Genomic DNA, 16,671 nt, shown 5'->3' with positions numbered 1-16,671 from the left:
ACCCGACCCAACCTGACCCGAACCCGACACATGTCGTCGGGTCCCGTCGGGTTCGAGTTGGGTAGCCCTGCTCTAGCTCACAGGATGCCAATGTGAAAATCGGAGCCCGCTCTTCACTGTGTGAGTGGATCAGCTTTCAATTTTCTGAATCAGCCTCCAATGTGACCCTGCAAGCCAAGGGAAACTAAATAGATGATTTGATTCTACTTTAAAAACAATTCAAGCTTTGCCCTGAACTGAGCCCAGAACATTGTGAATTTTATGTTGTGTTAAATTGGGAGGCAGAGTGGGAGACTCAGGAAATAATGGTTTTTTTGTTGCTGTTGCAGGTCAACTGTGTGAGATTTCCATATAGGGAGTTGACAGTACAGGAGTGAAATAAAAGCACATCTCCTGCACAAAACCGGTTCTTAATGGCTGATGTTTAATTAAAAAACACCCTGTGTGGATGGTTTCTGTGTCTGGTTAGAGACAGTGGCCTCGAATTTACCTCAGGGATCTACCATACTTGTGTCGTAACTCCAGCAATGCTGGAAACCTCTGGAAAATCATTGATGCTGAAGGGCTGTAGCCAGGATGAGGAGGGGGTTTAATCGGGGTCTCCATATACTGGGAGTTAATGCCTCGCTGGCTCAAAAGGCACCTGATGTATTACTGTAGGGTGGTACACTGGGAGGCTGAAATCCATATGGGTGTAACTAAGTGACTCCAGGCAAGACATGTCAGTCCTTTTTTGTTTGTTAAAAATAGTATCCTCCTCTACTCCATAAGAGGCATAGGGCAGCTCGATAGGGCCTCGAGGAAGGGCGCTGATTGCTCCCTGCACTGATGACAGGAAGGCGCTGACACCTCTGGCTGCACGAGATTGGTGAGTGCTCATAGTGGCTTGGACACCTACTGTGCTCATGTAAATCTGCCCTCCTAATGACCCTACCATCTATGCTGGGGTCAGTGCTGGAGGATGCAATCACAGCACTACTGACAGGATTGCAGCCCACAGATTTTTCAGGACTACTGTTTCACTGGCCTTTATTGATGCAGATGAAAACTGTTTTATTTGCTCATATCTTTTTTGCAAATTACCTATTGAAATGGACCCTATAGACACAGCAACTCCCTTTCTGTTATGCAGTTGAGTTTGTGCCTGAACAGGATGCATTTTACCTATGTTGCAAATGCAAAGAGTTTTCTACTTAAGTTTTTGTAGCTGCACTATGAATAAATACCACCAGTAATAGTCATAGAATCGTTACAGCACAAAAGGAGGCTATTCGGGCCATCAAGGCCATCCGCTTGCCCGACACCCTGGTCTCTGTCCATGACAGTGGGCTGTAGGCTTGACAATTACTGTGTTTATAAATGGGATGTCCAGAAATGAGTAAAATGTGAACAAGTCAGCAAAAGTCAGTTATATTTTTCAAAACAGAATTCTCATTCCCCCACCCCCCCCCCCTCACTTTCTTCTTGTGATGTGGAGATTTTAAGATAGTAAAGCTTCAAAATGAATTTTCATGAGCATCAAATCCAACATCAGACCTCAAGCCAACATTCTACCCCTCCAATGAGTTTGTACTTCCCAAAAGTGCCCTTATCTGTTTGCCAACAGGAGGTGCTGCACTCCAGACAGTGACAGAACTTTGTCAGATTTAGATAAAGTAGACAAAGAAAAGCTGTTCCCATTAGCTAATGGTACAAGGACTAGGGCACACAGACTTAAGGTTTTGAGTGAGAGATACAGGGAGGATGTGAGGAAGAACTTTTTGACACAGTGAGCTGGAACTCGCTGCCTACGAGTGTGCTGGAAGTGGACACGATGAATGATTTCCAAAGGAATTTACATGGGCACTTGAGGGAAATGAACTTGCGAGGCTACAAGGATAGAGAGGGAAATGGGACTGACTGGATTGCTCTACAGAGAGCTGACATGGACCCAATGGGCCAAATGGCCTCCTTCTGTGTTGTTATGACTCTCACTCCATGAATCTTCTGTCAAGTTAAGGCCATCTGTTTCCGGAAGTGAAAACGGGAAACAGGAACCACATGTTTACACTCCAGGGCCAGAATTCTGTGCCCTGCAAAGAGTGGGAAGGTGGCGGGGTGGGGGGCGGGGGTCATAAAATGGAGCGGGAGGCCCTTCCTAACCCGCTCCCATCTCCACCGCCACTTTACACAGGCTGGCGGCAGTGTAAAATGGCCCGCCCCCTGGCCAATCAAAGCGCTTAAGTGGCCAGTTAACGGCCACTTAAGGGCCTCCGCCCGCCACCATGGGGATTTTACCCGTGGCTTGGTTGGGCGGCCCAGGCCCGAGAGATGCCGCCCGACAAAAGCAGACAGCTCTCTGATGGCTGGGGGCGGACCCTCCTGGTCAGGCACCCTGTGCCCAACGGAGGGCCGCCCCTGATGCCCCAACCACCTCCAGCACACAAAATGCCCTCCATCCCCCCCAATATGCCCCCCGTCCTCCCCAATCGACCACGTTTGCCTTGCTAGGGCCTGATGAATCACCTCCGGCGAGGCACCAAAAACTTACTTTGATTCGGGGCTCCCCGACATCATCTTGTGGAAGCTGGCTGGCAATCCTAGCAGTGGCCACCGGTCCCAGTGACGCTGCTGGGACAGAGAGCTGCTGGCCCTCTGATTGGCTGGCAGCTCCATTTGGCGGAACTTCCTGCCTCAATGAGGTGGAAGTCCCACCTCGAACCAATTAAAGACCTGGGAACCACAAACTGCTGATCAGATCAACATTTTAGTCAGTGGACGGCTCCCATCTGCCAAGGGTAAAATTCTGGCCTAGGTCTCTGTTTACACAGTAGAGCTCTGCACGTCCATGCAAAGTAGTGCGCAGAGATCACTGCCCCCTAGAGGAATAAAAAAAGTAGTAAGTGTAGAAGAACCTATAGTTCAGTACACTGCATGCTGTTGAACATACACAAAAAGTGTGTATTTTTTACACAGCAAAGGCTCTGTAATTCTACAACTCACCATCAGGTGGCAGACATTCCACAAAGACCACCTTTCACATTGCTTGCACTGTTGTGAAGGATCCTAGCCATGCATTAACACAAGTTTACCAGAGAACTCTTCTAAATTTAATTTTCACCCATATTCATTTGACTGTAATTTCTCTGGATCGTCTTGCTTGTTGAAATTACTCATTAACTGGATATTCGCCCCATTGCTTTCTGTGGGACCTTGCTGTGTGCAAAATGGCCACATAACAACAGACTTCCAAATAAAGTAATTCATTATTAGCACTTTGAGACATTTCAGAGAGATGTTGTAAAAAAAAAAATACATATAAATGCAAATTCTTTGATGTAATAATTTTACATGCTTCGGGGATGCCCCCCTTAATCACTTTGGTTCTACAAGGTAAAACTTAAAACTGCTTTAATTTTACATCCACTTTAAACTTGGACCCAGTCCCGCTGCTAAATTCTGGACCCTTCTCAAGCCAAGTTCATACTTTTTATATTGTCTCCAAAACTGAATGCTGCATTGATTGTCTTAGAAAGAAAAAACTTTTTTAGGTAGCATCTTCCATGACCTCAGGACATGCCAAAGCACTTTTCAGCCAGTAAAATACTTTTCAAGTGTTGTTGTCGCATAGAGAAATGTAGCAGTCAGTTTGCAACCAGTAAGGCCCCACAAACAGCAATGAGATAATGGCCAGGTATTATGCTTTCTTGGTGTTGGATAATGGATAAATATTGGCCAGGAGATCTCCCCTGCTTTTCTTCCAATAGTGCCGTGGGTCTTTACATCCAGCTGAGAGAGCAGGCGGGGGCCTCTGTTTAATATCTCATCAAAAAGATTTGGGCTGGAATTTTTCTTTGGAGTTTCTCCTGCTCCGCTGCAGTTAGCGTTGCCAGAAGTGTGTCAAAAACCCTGTTTAAATGGGATTTCTGATGCACCTCCAGTGAAGTCGTGGTGGCAGACCTGGCACAGCTTTGAGGAAAGTCTTGGCTGCAGTATGAAATGATAGCCATTAGCGGAGGTACCAGGTGGGCCCCTGTGTTTTAGAAGCCTTTAACACATCAGATAAGAGCACAGTTTATCTCCCTCCAAAATAACCTCACTACCATATCATGGCCTGACACTCACAGGTACAGAGAGGTGCTTGCTGCCCCCCTTTTGGATGCTTGCCCCATGCAGTTTGCTGATGGGATTTTTGTCCTTGGTTCTTGAAATTTTTTATTTGTCATTTGGTCATTTTCTCAGCTCTTCCACCTGATGTTCCCTTTTGTTTAAACTGCCTGATCGTTACTACCTGATGTGGTGTACTCGAGCTTCACCAAAGGCACACAGCGCCAGCTTGCCACTTAGTCATTAAAGGTCCCTTGTAACATGCTCTGCGCCATTCAGTTATTCTTTGGCTCAGCTATCAGTGAGTTGTGGCAGCTGTGGAGCATTACTGCAGCATGAGGTTTAATAAGAATAATATAACTGAGTCAAACAGTCCTTGATGGTAACTGATTGCTGCCCATTTTCTTTCCTGGTTTAATCGAGCTGTTTATTTCTTTTCAGATCAGAAGGGAGAGGAAATTGAACTCCATCTGTCTAGCACAGCTGTGGGTCAAACAGTGAGGAACGAAGAGAATGCAGTCCATGAGGCATCTGCATGTGAAAGTCAGCTAAACGAAGAGGAACAACAATCACAACCAGGTAAAACTCTGGCACGAATGACAACAAAGGAACAGTAAACAAACTTTAGGAGAGGAAAAAATAATCAAGAGAGATGGTTCAGTATGAGTGTTAAATCCTTCGGCTTTAGATCTTAACTAACCGTGTTCTTTATGTAACATGTTGCTTCCTCCCCCTATTATTCCTCATCTGCTTTGAAGGTTCTAATTGTGGGTGTGGTGTTCCTTAGGTTGAAGGAGTGTTCCAAAGAACGAAAAGCAAGACTTGCCTTTATATACTGCCTTTTATGACCTCACAAGTTCCCAAAGCACTTTGCAGTCAATGAAGTACTCCTTTGTAATGTAGGAAATATAGCAGCTAATTTGCACACACCAAGCTGCCACAAATAGCAATGTCTTCATGACCAGATAATCTCTCTTAGTGATGTTGGTTGCGGTATCTTACCCAAATCTCATTCTTCATGTAGAAAGCCAGACAATGATTGATGGCTGGCTATTAGGTCAGTGCTTCCCTGAGCAGCCAACGCGCTTCCTCCTTGTGCACACGAAGCTGTTGGATGGCTGCCATTGCTCCTCAAATGGCACTTCCTTGCTGCTGATTTTATAGGCAGCCGTTCCCTTTGAATGGAAGTACCTGATTAATTTCACCCAGGAGTCTGCAGCCATTCCACAGTAAGGATGCATTCAAGGAGAGGCTGCATGACAATTTCTTCTTTGAACCAAACACTGCCACCCTTGGTCTCAGGCCTTGGGACAAGGCACAGTGGAAAAGGAGTGCATGTGGGGAGCCTTGCGAATATAACTGTAACTTTCATCTTGTCTGTTGCATTGTGAGGACGTAGCTGGTATGGAGTTGAGTCATGCCTCCAGAATTCTTACAGGATGCGCATGGGATCTCATGGTTTAATTTATCTTAGTCAGCCTTTTGAGATCATTAAAGTTTTTCAGTACTGCTGTTCATTAATTAGGTGAGGTTGCATTAACTCTCTGTCTGAGCCACCTTCCTCCATATTACCTGTACCACCCTCTTCTGAGACTTCCCCTCTTGGACGTCAAAAAGCCACTCTCTCCATGCCCTCATTTCTTCGAGCAGAAGCACCTGAACATCTGGGGACTCTTGCTGTAGCTGTAGACACTGATACTGGTCCTCCTTCTGCCATTTCAGACCAGTGCTTGCTCATGCTTGATCTCCTTCAACGCCAACTGCTTCTATCTCTTGAAGCAGCTGCAATCTCTTAAATGTTACAGTAACACCACATTTCCCTTCAACCCAGTGGCAATAAACCACGTAAGGGTAGAAAAGTCACTGAAAACCACTATGCATATCAAATAAGGTCCTCTCCAGTAAAATGTACGTGTTTCGGATGGTGTCATGTGCAGGCGGAAGTCCCGCCCGATTGCTTTGCCGAAGGAGAGGACAGTCTAGCCCCGAATGTGTAATCTTAGAGCCAGTACACTGAAGTACCAATGTGCTCCACTGACATGTGAAACCAGTATTGCTACAATTCTTTGATTTGATGAAAAGCTGCGGCCCAAAGTGCAGAACACCACCAAGAGTTAAAGGATGAGGTAATCCCAAGGGGAGTGGTTGGACAAAGCCAAGATTGCATTAAAAAACCTTCTGATTGTAAGATGTACATCAGAGGTGATTAGAGTTTTGAGATTCCAGGAAGGAATGAGTAGGCACAATGAGTTTTGATTGCAAGATAGGGAGATCAAACGCTGTAGTATAGTACATCTTAGGAAGAGTAAAACCAATATTCAAAGGAACAATAATCGTGGTAGTAAGAATTGGGAACAGGAGCATAGTGGTTATGTTATAGGACGAGTAATTCAGAAGCTGGGACTAATGATCTCAAATCTCACCACGGTAGCTGGGGCATTTAAATCCAGTTAATTGAATAAATCTCAAATAAAAATTGATATTAGTAATGTGACCATATAACTACTGGATTGTTGTTTTTAAAAAAGAACATCTAGTTCACTAATGTCCTTTAGGGAAGGAAATCTGCCGTCCTTACCTGGTTTGGCCATCTGACTCCAATGTGGTTGATTCTCAACTCCCTTCTGACATTGCCTCGCATGCCACTCCTTTATCAAGAAGGCAGCTCACCGCCACATTCTCAAGGGCAATTAGGGATGGGCAATAAACACTCTTTTTTCTGACAACGCCTACATTCCGTGATTTCATAAAAAGAATGCAAGTCAGAATGAGGAAAAATATTGCAATGGTGAGTGAGATATAGGAGGGTAGTGCTGACTGATGGAATGCCTGTCAAATTACAAACTGTTTCTTGGACGGCATCCAAGATTTCAGAAGCGTTACGAAAGCCTCATCAATTTTGCACACACTGGGGCGTTATAGACAGTTTTGAATAGGGACTGCTTGTAAATCCAGTCAATGTGACTTGAGTTCTGTTTTTTTGTCCTGACAGATGGCCAATTGCCTGGAGAATTGGAGTCCTCTTCAGATGAAGAATATGGGGAAGAGTTTGATTTTGATAGTCCGGCTGAAGAGGAAGAAGACATCACTTTCAGAAATGGGCCAGAACTTAACTTATCACCAGAAAACACAAGTGATAATCAGGCTGCTGACGCAATGTCTGAATCAGCAAAGTCTCCCCAATCTGTGCAGGATTCAGTCCCACCAAACTCAAGCCCGTCTTCCATAGCCCACACAACAGAAACTCTGAGCTCGACATCTCACTTGAATAATGCCCAGTCTCCCACGGATTCAATTGTACATTCAACCAGCACAGGTAAGGAAGAGAGGAACAGATCATTCCTAAATCCTATCCAAACTACACAAAATAATTGTACTTGTACTGATTAATTTATCAATGTGGACTTCCCAATTAATAACAATGTTCGAAAAATAAGTATGATAAATGTTCTCTGAAGCTCTGGAGTTCTTGTTCTTTGTGACCACTGGAATATTTCATACCGTTGCCTTTTTTGAGTCAGGAAGAAGTTTGAAAGAATATTTTCAGGTTTGAACATCTTACATATGGTTATTCAGGGAATTCAGAAAGTTGGGGACAGTGTGTTTAACCTGTGAAGGAAGTGGGCACAACGGGATGAAGGGGCTTTTCTCATTCCTCCATTTGTTGTTTACCCATCAGTTTTCTTCCCTGTCCCATTCTTAAAAGGTTTAGCCTCTTGCTGGAGTGTTTTTCCACAAGCACTCGAAGCCCTCTGTATCGCTTCCAAATAATCTTTCATCGTGTTTGAGCGAGGGAATCCAAGAACCATAGAATCATAAAAAATTATGGCGCAGAAGGAGGCCATTCTGCCCGTTGTGTCTGTGCAGGCCAGAAAAACTAGCCACCCAATCTAATCCCACCTTCGAGCACCTGGTCCATAGCCTTGCAGGTTACAGCACTTCAGGTGCAGGTCCAGGTACCTTTTAAATGAATTGAGGGTTTCTGCCTCCACCACCATGCCTGGCAGTGAATTCCAGCCACCCATCACCCTTCGGGTGAAAATGTTTTTCCTAATGTCCCCTCAAATCCTTCTACCAATCACCTTAAATCTGTGCCCCCTGGTAATTGACCCCTCCACTAGGGGAAACGGGTCCTTCCTGTCTACTCTATCTAGGCCCCTCATAATTTTGTACACCTCAATTAAGTCATCCCTCAGCATCCTCTGTCCTAAGGAAAACAACCCTAGCCTATCCAATCTTTCCTCGTAGCTGCAACTTTCAAGCCCTGACAACATTCTTGTAAATCTCCTCTGTACTCTCTCCAGAGCAATTATGTCCTTTCTGAAATGTGGTGACCAGAACTGTATGCAATACTCCAACTGTGGCCTAACCAGCGTTTTATACAATTCCTGCATTATATCCCTGCTTTTGAATTCTATACCTCGGCCAATAAAAGAAAGCATTCCATATGCCTTCTTCACCACTCTATCTACCTGTCCTGCCACCTTCAGGGACCTGTGGACATACACTCCAAGGTCTCTCACTTCTTCTACCCCTCTCAATATCCTCCCATTTATTGTGTATTCCCTCTCTTTATTTGCCCTCTCTAAATGCATTACCTCACACTTATCTGGATTGAATTCCATTTGCCACTTTTCCACCTGCTCAACCAAACCATTGATATCTTTCTGGATCTACAGCTTTCCTCTTCACTATCAACTACACGGCCAATTTTTGTGTCATCAGCAAATTTCCCAATCATGCCTCCCACATTTAAGTCCAAATCATTAATATATACCACAAACAGCAAGGGATCCAACACTCAGTCCTGTGCAACACCACTGGAAACAGCTTTCCATTCACAAAAATATCTGTCAACTACTCCCCTTTGTTTCCTGTCCCTGAGCCAATTCTGGATCTAACCTGCCACATTCCCCTGTATCCTATGGGCTTTCATTTTACTGACCAGTCTGCCATGTGGGACCTTGTCAAATGCCTTACTAAAATCCATGTAGACCACTTGCACTGCACTACCCTCATCAATCCTCCTTGTTACTTCCTCAAAAAACTCAATTAAGTTAGTAAGACATGACCTTCCCTTAACAAATCCATGCTATCCCTGATTAATTAGTCCCTTTCTAAGTGGCAGTTTATCCTGTCCCTCAGAATATATTCTAACAATTTACGCACCACCGAGGACAGACTGACCGGCCTAAGAATGGTGACTGATCTTGTTTCTATGTTCACCCAATATCTATTGGCAGGAATGTGGAAGCAGGAGTAGGCCATTCAGCCCCTCGACCCTGTTCCTCCATTCAATGAGCTCATGGCTGGTCTGTATCTGAACTCCACCTGCCATGGCTCCATGTCCTTTAATACCCTTGGATAGCAAAAATCTATTGATCTCAGATTTAGAATTATTAATTGAGTTGGCATTCTACTACTTTTTGAGGAAGAGCATTCCACACTGTTACCAGCCTTTGCATGAAGAAGTGTTTCCTAATTTCTCTCATGAGTGGCCTGGCTCTGATTTTAAGGTTATGTGCCCTTGTATACACACACTCCGTTTTCAGCAAGGATCACTGAACAGCAATCAGGAGCAAGAACGCTCGGACATTTTTCCATCTCTAACTTAAGGGTACTGAGGCCAATTATAGCACACCAACTGCAGCTATAGTTGAAATCAGCTACATCAACACAGATTGCAGATCAAACCTCAATCGTTAATATCTGCATGGCTTAGTATCTCACCACACTATGCATGGGCCTTCAGTAGAATTTGCCCCTCATTTTCTGAGTTCTTTTGTTTCCCAGCAAGCAAGGAGGGAGAGTACATTCATGGCATATACACCCCAGGTTACTAATACACAACCTAATTGCCATTTACAGAATCAGATTGCTCATTTATAAAAGCTTATTGGCAGTATTATGCTGTCGCCTACTAAGAAGTGGGCTGACATGCTCCAATCTCTTGTCCTATTGGACCTTTTACAATTGTGACAGTGAGGAAACATTCATCTCATTGGTTGGGCTAGAATCAAAGTCTGGTCACAAAGGTGAAAGGTCGATACTTTTAAACTTCCTGCACCATTCACAGATTTTTCTCCAGAACGTCAGAGCAAAATTCACAAAGAACACAGTTGCATTAATTTGCAAATATAAAATCCAACATTGAATTGTGTAATTTAATTGGTCTATTTGTAATAAAGCACATTACGGGTAATTCTGGAATCGAGAACTCCCAGTTTGGAGTGGCGCTCACAGGGAGTGCATCTCGGGAAGTCACAGGAATGCAGCCCATGATTCTCCATTCATGAAAATGAATGACAGAAAGTTTCTGGGCTGTGTGTCCCAATCTCTCCAAGATACACTCGCTGTGATTGCTGTTCCCTACGGGCAGTGCTGGATCATGGAATCATCCCCTTTTTATTTAGGCTATAATACATACATATGACAATTCTGTGTAAAGAGAATTAGTTATTCATTTTAGGGGAGCATGTTGTATTGAACTACTCTTGAGCTTCTCAACAACCACATTGGGAAATGTATTGCTCCGTGTTTAACTAAGTGATACACATCAGGAAGGACCAGATTCGATCTGAACCTTGTCCTGAATTAGTGGCTGTCAGCAATGGTGGAGAGCGACATAAAATCAGTCAATGTTTTGTTCCCAATCTCTCTCGGAAATGGACAATGCCAGGCTATATTGTGATGCCTTGCATGGTTGAATAAGCTGTGGCAATCCGCTGTTGAGGTTTACGCATGAAAAATTACACCGGGAGAATACGCAAGGATAGCTAGCATCCATGGAATGGTAACCAACATAAGTCAGCACATTCAGGAGCTAGTAGTTGGAAGGCTAGATTTAGAAAAAAATAAATTAATAAGATGGAAAACTATACTTATAGCAATCTTTAATTTTTCTCATTTTTTATTTCAGAATCTGCTGCCATAGCCTCTGGTTCAGGGTGAGTCTTTCACTATTATGTTTGTCAGTCTCTTATATTCAATGGAATTATTTGAAAATTTAAGTAGAACGGCTGGTTTTTGCTTTGCTAAACCAGGGGAAAGTTCAATTGTTTTTATTATTTGTTCTCTGCTGTGAACAATGCTGGTAATGCCGCATTCATTGTCTATCCTTAATTACCCTGAAAGGTGCCTTTCTTTGTTGGCGATGGTGTTTCTACAATGGTATTAGGTAGGGAATTCCAGGATAGTAACCCAGCAACAATGAAGGATCAGGGTGCTGTGTGACCTGGAGGAGAACTTGGAAGTGACGGTGTTCGTTTGACATTGGTGCTGTTGTACTTTATGGTGATGGAGGCCATGGGATAGGGAGGTGTATTGTTGGTGTGTTATGGCAGTGCATCCTGTAGATAGTACCAGTGATGCAGGGGATGGAGGGGGCTATAGGGGTGAGGGTGAATTTCAAGTGAATTTGTTCTATGCTGGATGGTGCTGAGTTTCTTGAGTGACGTTGCATCTGCACCCATCAGATGAGTGATGTGTTTCGTCACACTCCTGACCTATGCCTTGTAGATGGTGGAAGGACTTTGAAGGATCATGACATGAGTCACTCATTAGAGTTTACCCTGTTTTTGTAACCACAGTGTTGATATGGCAAGACCATTTATGCTTCCGGTCAATGCTGATAACCACAACCATCTTCCTTTGTGCTAGGTATGACTCCAACCAGTGGAGAATTTTCCCTCGATTCTCATGGACTCCAGTTTTGCTCGGACTCCTTGATGCCATACTCGGTCAAATGCTGCCTTGATGTCAAGGGCAGTCACTCTCACCTCACCTCAAGTTCAGCTCTTTTGTCCATATTTTTACCGAGGCTGTAATGAGGTCAGGAGCTGAGTGGCCATGGCAGAACCCAAACTGAGCGTCAGTGAGCAGGTTATTGCTGAGCAAGTGCTGCTTGATAGCACTGTTGACGACCCCTTCTATCACTTTGCTGATGATCGAGTTTAGACCGATAAGGTGGTAATTGACTGGGTTGGATTTGTCCTGCTTTTTGTGCACAGGACATATCTGGGCAATTTTCCACATTGCCGGGTAGATGCCAGTGTTTTAGCTGTAGTGGAACAGCTTGGCTAGGGGCATGCTAGTTCTGAGCACAGGTTTTCAGTACTATTGCTGGAATGTTGTCAGGCCCTTAGCCTTTGTAGTATCCAGTGTCTTCAGCCGTTGCTTGATATCACGTAGAGTGAATCAGATTGGCTGAATACTGACATCCATGATGCTGGGAACCTCAGGAGAAGATCATCCGCTCAGCATTTCTGGCTGAAGATGGATGCAAATGCTTCAACCTTAGCCTTTGTACTGATGTGCTGGGCTCCCCCATCATTGAGGATGGGGATGTTTGTGGAGCCTCCTCCTTCTGTCAGTTGTTTAATTGTCCACCACCATTCACTACTGGATGTGGCAGGGCTGCAGAGCTTAGATCTGATCCGTTGGTTGTGGAATCACATAGCTCTGTCCGTTGCATGGCTGCTTCTGCTGTTTGGCATACAAGTAGTCCTATTTTATAGCTTCACAAGGCTGATGCCTTATTTTTAGGTATGCCTGGTGCTGCTCCTGGCATGCCCTCCTGCATTGAACTCTTCGTTGAACCAGGTTGGCAAATCCAGTACTTAACGTTGTTCTGATGAAAGGCCATTGGCCTGAAACATTAACTCTACTTTTCTGTCCACAGATGCTCCCTGACCTGCTGAATATTTCCAGCATTTTCTGTTTTTGTTTCAGGTTCCAGCATCCGCAGTATTCTGGTTTTGACTTGCCATTGTTAAACTGGTTTGAAATCTCATAACAAAATAATAACAATAGCAGAAGGGATGTTGCAATAATCCTCAGCATTATTCTTTATAATAAAGAAGGAAAATCTGCTTATGATTGGTATTGAGTCACCCTTACTGAATGTGTGTGTGTGTGTCTGTCTTTCTGTGTGCACATAGGTAAGAAAAAGATTGCTGCGATTCACTCCCGCAGTCAAGTAGCTTACTCCCACTTATATAGTCTTGTACGTAAATTGAGTTCGTTAGGTGAGCTACTAGAATTTGAGGCGTACCTGCAGAGTTAACTATTTCAGGACAGGAGTGAAAGGGGTGAAAACTGGCCAAAAAAAGTTAAGTATTTTGAGGGACAGTAAAAGAAACTATTAGGCCCAACAAACTGATTTTCTTTTTGATTGGTTATCTACTGCTATGCAACCTCCCATCATATCTCTCAGTTTTTTAAAATTGTTCTCAAAATGTATCTAATTGTTTCTAGGGTTTATTTGTACTGTATTTCTTCCTTGATAACTCTATTCCATACTCTGTTACCTTTTGGATGAAAAAGTTCTACCTGACTTCTCTTCTTAGTCTTAACTTTTTATGATTTGAACCCTTCATCATCATCGTGAACAATTTGCCTGAAATCAGTTTTGTCAATAATCTCGAGAATTTGAATTAGATCTCCCCAAAGCCCCTCTTTTCTCCGGAAAACCAGCTCAACTTCTTTAACCTTTCTTCATAGCTTCACTTTTTTATATTGGCAATCATCTTTGCCGGGTCAATCTCTTGCCCCACCCTCACCTCACTTGTTTATAATCTGTGACTTTTCTAATATTTGTCAGTTCCGAAGAACGGTCACTGACCTGAAACGTTAACTCTGCTTCTCTTTCCACAGATGCTGCCAGACCTGCTGAGTGGTTCCAGCATTTCTTGTTTTTATTTCAGATTTCCAGCATCCGCAGTATTTTGCTTTTACCTCTTTACTCTGTTGGGCTATTAACAAAATTTACTTTGGCAAACTATTGTGATCACTTGAAGGACTCGGGGCTGTCCATTCTGAAGAACAAAAATCATATTTTATATTTAATGCAAGCTAATATTGAATAGAGCAGAACAGTCTGAAGGAGAAAAACATTCCAGTGTAGTTGGGTGGAGAGATTATTTTATTAGGTTTAGTACTATTGGAAATTAAGAGCCAAGTGTTGGTTTGGTTGAGTTGGTACCACTCTTGGCTCTGAACCAGAAGGTTGTGGTTTCAAGTCTGTCCACAGACTTGCATATATAATCATACTTGCCATCAGTACACACTGAGGGAAAGCTGCTATGAGGAAGGTGCTGTCTTTTGAATGTAGCATTAAACCCAGAGTCTGGCTGCTTGCTCTGTTGGATATAAACCATCTCATTCCCTATTTAAAGAAATACAGGCAGTTTCCCTTGCGTCCTGGCCAACATTCCTCCATCCACCACCATTAAAAATCGATTATCTGATTATTCACCTGCTTTTTGTGAAACCTTACTGTGTGTAAGTTAGCCACCATGTTTGCCAACTTAATAACAGTGATTAAACTTCAAAAATAATCCATTGACATGATAAGGCGCTATAAACAGAAATTCTTAGCAATGTCTCAAAGCAACTGCAGCTCTTTAGAAGATAAAATTAAGGGATGTTCTGGGGAAAAAAGGCAAAAGATGGTGCAACAGATCACATTTTTGATACGGTGAGGATGCGAGGAGGAGGAGGTGTTTTCAGGGCAGTATATTAGTAACCTATAAAATCTCTCTGGATTAGAATGACCCTAAACCAATTGATGTCTCATCTAATAGCTTGGTAAGTATGGCTGGCACACAGAGTAGCTGTCCTAGCTCTTAGTTGCATCGTTGATGTCAGTGAATTGAGATTGACCTGTTATTATGGATTAAAGCTAGGATTATAAACATTCCTTATTGTTCCAACGAAACAAAGAATTCTTTGCTGCTCAAACACCTGAAACTTATTTCCATAGAGACCAAGCTTTACTGAAAAACGGTTGGGATAATAGGGGATAACATGAGTGGGGATTGTAGGAACAGTCCTTCAGCTCGGGGAGGTAGCTGGTATGTAAAAGGTAAACATTTTTATGGAGCTATTAAAAATTTTGGTGATTAAATTGCAAGCTGGAAATGAAACAATAACTCTGTAATTTGACAGGTTATGAGAGAGCTTAGCTGCACGCCTGAAATGTCAGTACAAACAGAAACACCATGCTAAGAGGAAGACATGTTGTAGGGCAGTTTTGTTTCAAGGCTGTGCATTCATTCAAATAAAAATACTGTCCCCATCACTCAAAATGTCCACATTTAAAACAGACAGTCGTTTATGCATCGTCCAAACAGCGAAGACCATTACCATTTGCATTAATGCCAATTTTGAAGTTGACGCTTGCAATGTTGTAAATGGTCGATTTATTTTGTTTGGAAATAGCTGTGTTTACTTACCAGTTTGCACCTCAGTAAGGTGTACAGGAGTAGGAACAAATGTAAGTAAATAGCACCTCTTTAAGGTCCAAGGACTTTTACGTGCTTAAGTCCTTCTAATTCCCTATATATTTATAGGAAATTGGTTACAGTTTACATTAAGCACAGACTACTGTAACAAATATGACTTCTGTAGTGATTTCCAGCATAGAGCACTGTCATAACGTTACCTCCCATTATACTGGGCCAGCACATACAACAGGCAAATCCTGTTCACATGAATGTGCACACCATTAACAGTGGAAACTGTAAACCATTTACATATTTGCCTCCTCCTCTACATTGTGTCGACAGCTTTGTTGAGCAGTGATGCCATTGTTGCCAGATTCATCAAACAAGTGGTCACTGTTCATGAGTGAACCTGGACTGTAAATATCAGCAGAATATTGAACTGTGGAAGACATCATAGGCAAGCCCAATCCTGTGTTTATTGGTGTTCATACACAAAAACTTACAGCAAGTGTTACTGGATTACCATTAAGAACAGGAACAGTCCAATTTTATTTTGAGTCCCAAACCTTGCCTCAGTTGAGATCAACTAACTCAACACAGACAGGGGATTTAAGTTGGGAACGATCCAGCTGTATAATGTTCTTAGACAGTGCTGGATATTAACACAGAGACAGGATTGGAAAAGAGGGGGACCTGTAGCAGGTGACAAATATGCAAGTTCTTGGGACCTGTGGAAATGTCTGATTTCAACAAGGATGCCTCATTATAATCTCCCAGGTTTTGCGCCTACGCTGTGTGTGAATGAGGGCAATGTGAACCTGCACTATGTGATTTTACTGTGACTATTTCAAGGCCACTTTACAGATGCAGTGGTGAAAGAGATTTGGAGGTTTGTGGATTGTGCTTAGTGTTCATTGAAGTAGAAGGAGAAAAATGGAAGCAAGGAGGGTAAAGACTGCGGCCAGATTCAATGAGGCATCCCTGGACGTAATGCTGGAAGCAGGAAAGGTGAAAAATGTGGTTGTGTTTCCTCTCAATTCCTCACATCACTCCTCACACCCATTTAAGTTTCAGCAGCATCCATCATTCTGTAGCATTGCGTTTCCTCATCTCCCCCTTCCTCTGTTCACCAGTGTCACTCCTCCCCATCCTTATGTGATCTGTCACCACTTAGTTAGCTCCTCCGATTCTCAGCACACACCCTCAAACAGCACTGTCAGTGCATTCCTCAAATGTATGCCAGTGCCACTTGTAATGCAATGTCCCGATTGTTACCCTCACTGAATGCACTGCATTCATCAGATACACACTAGTTATGCCCCCTTGCAGGAAAAGTGAGCACAAAATACAAGGGAGAGGG

At 43.3% G+C, this 16,671-nt stretch overlaps 1 protein-coding gene across 1 annotated transcript in view; it reads left to right on the top strand.

Moving 5' to 3' along the window:
* Positions 1 to 16,671, top strand: part of LOC137352221 (rho guanine nucleotide exchange factor 10-like protein) — a 186,081-nt gene that overhangs the window by 47,203 nt on the left and 122,207 nt on the right. Inside the window, exons 3-5 of the mRNA XM_068017450.1 lie at positions 4,528 to 4,665; positions 7,079 to 7,402; positions 11,006 to 11,033. Of these exons, the coding sequence (XP_067873551.1) occupies positions 4,528 to 4,665; positions 7,079 to 7,402; positions 11,006 to 11,033 (490 nt within the window). The remainder of the gene's footprint in view (positions 1 to 4,527; positions 4,666 to 7,078; positions 7,403 to 11,005; positions 11,034 to 16,671) is intronic.

Source organism: Heterodontus francisci, chromosome 37, assembly GCF_036365525.1.
Source record: "Heterodontus francisci isolate sHetFra1 chromosome 37, sHetFra1.hap1, whole genome shotgun sequence".
NCBI lineage: Eukaryota > Metazoa > Chordata > Chondrichthyes > Heterodontiformes > Heterodontidae > Heterodontus > Heterodontus francisci.
Note: the sequence above shows the minus strand (reverse complement) of the source record. Positions and strands in the feature narration are given on the sequence as shown.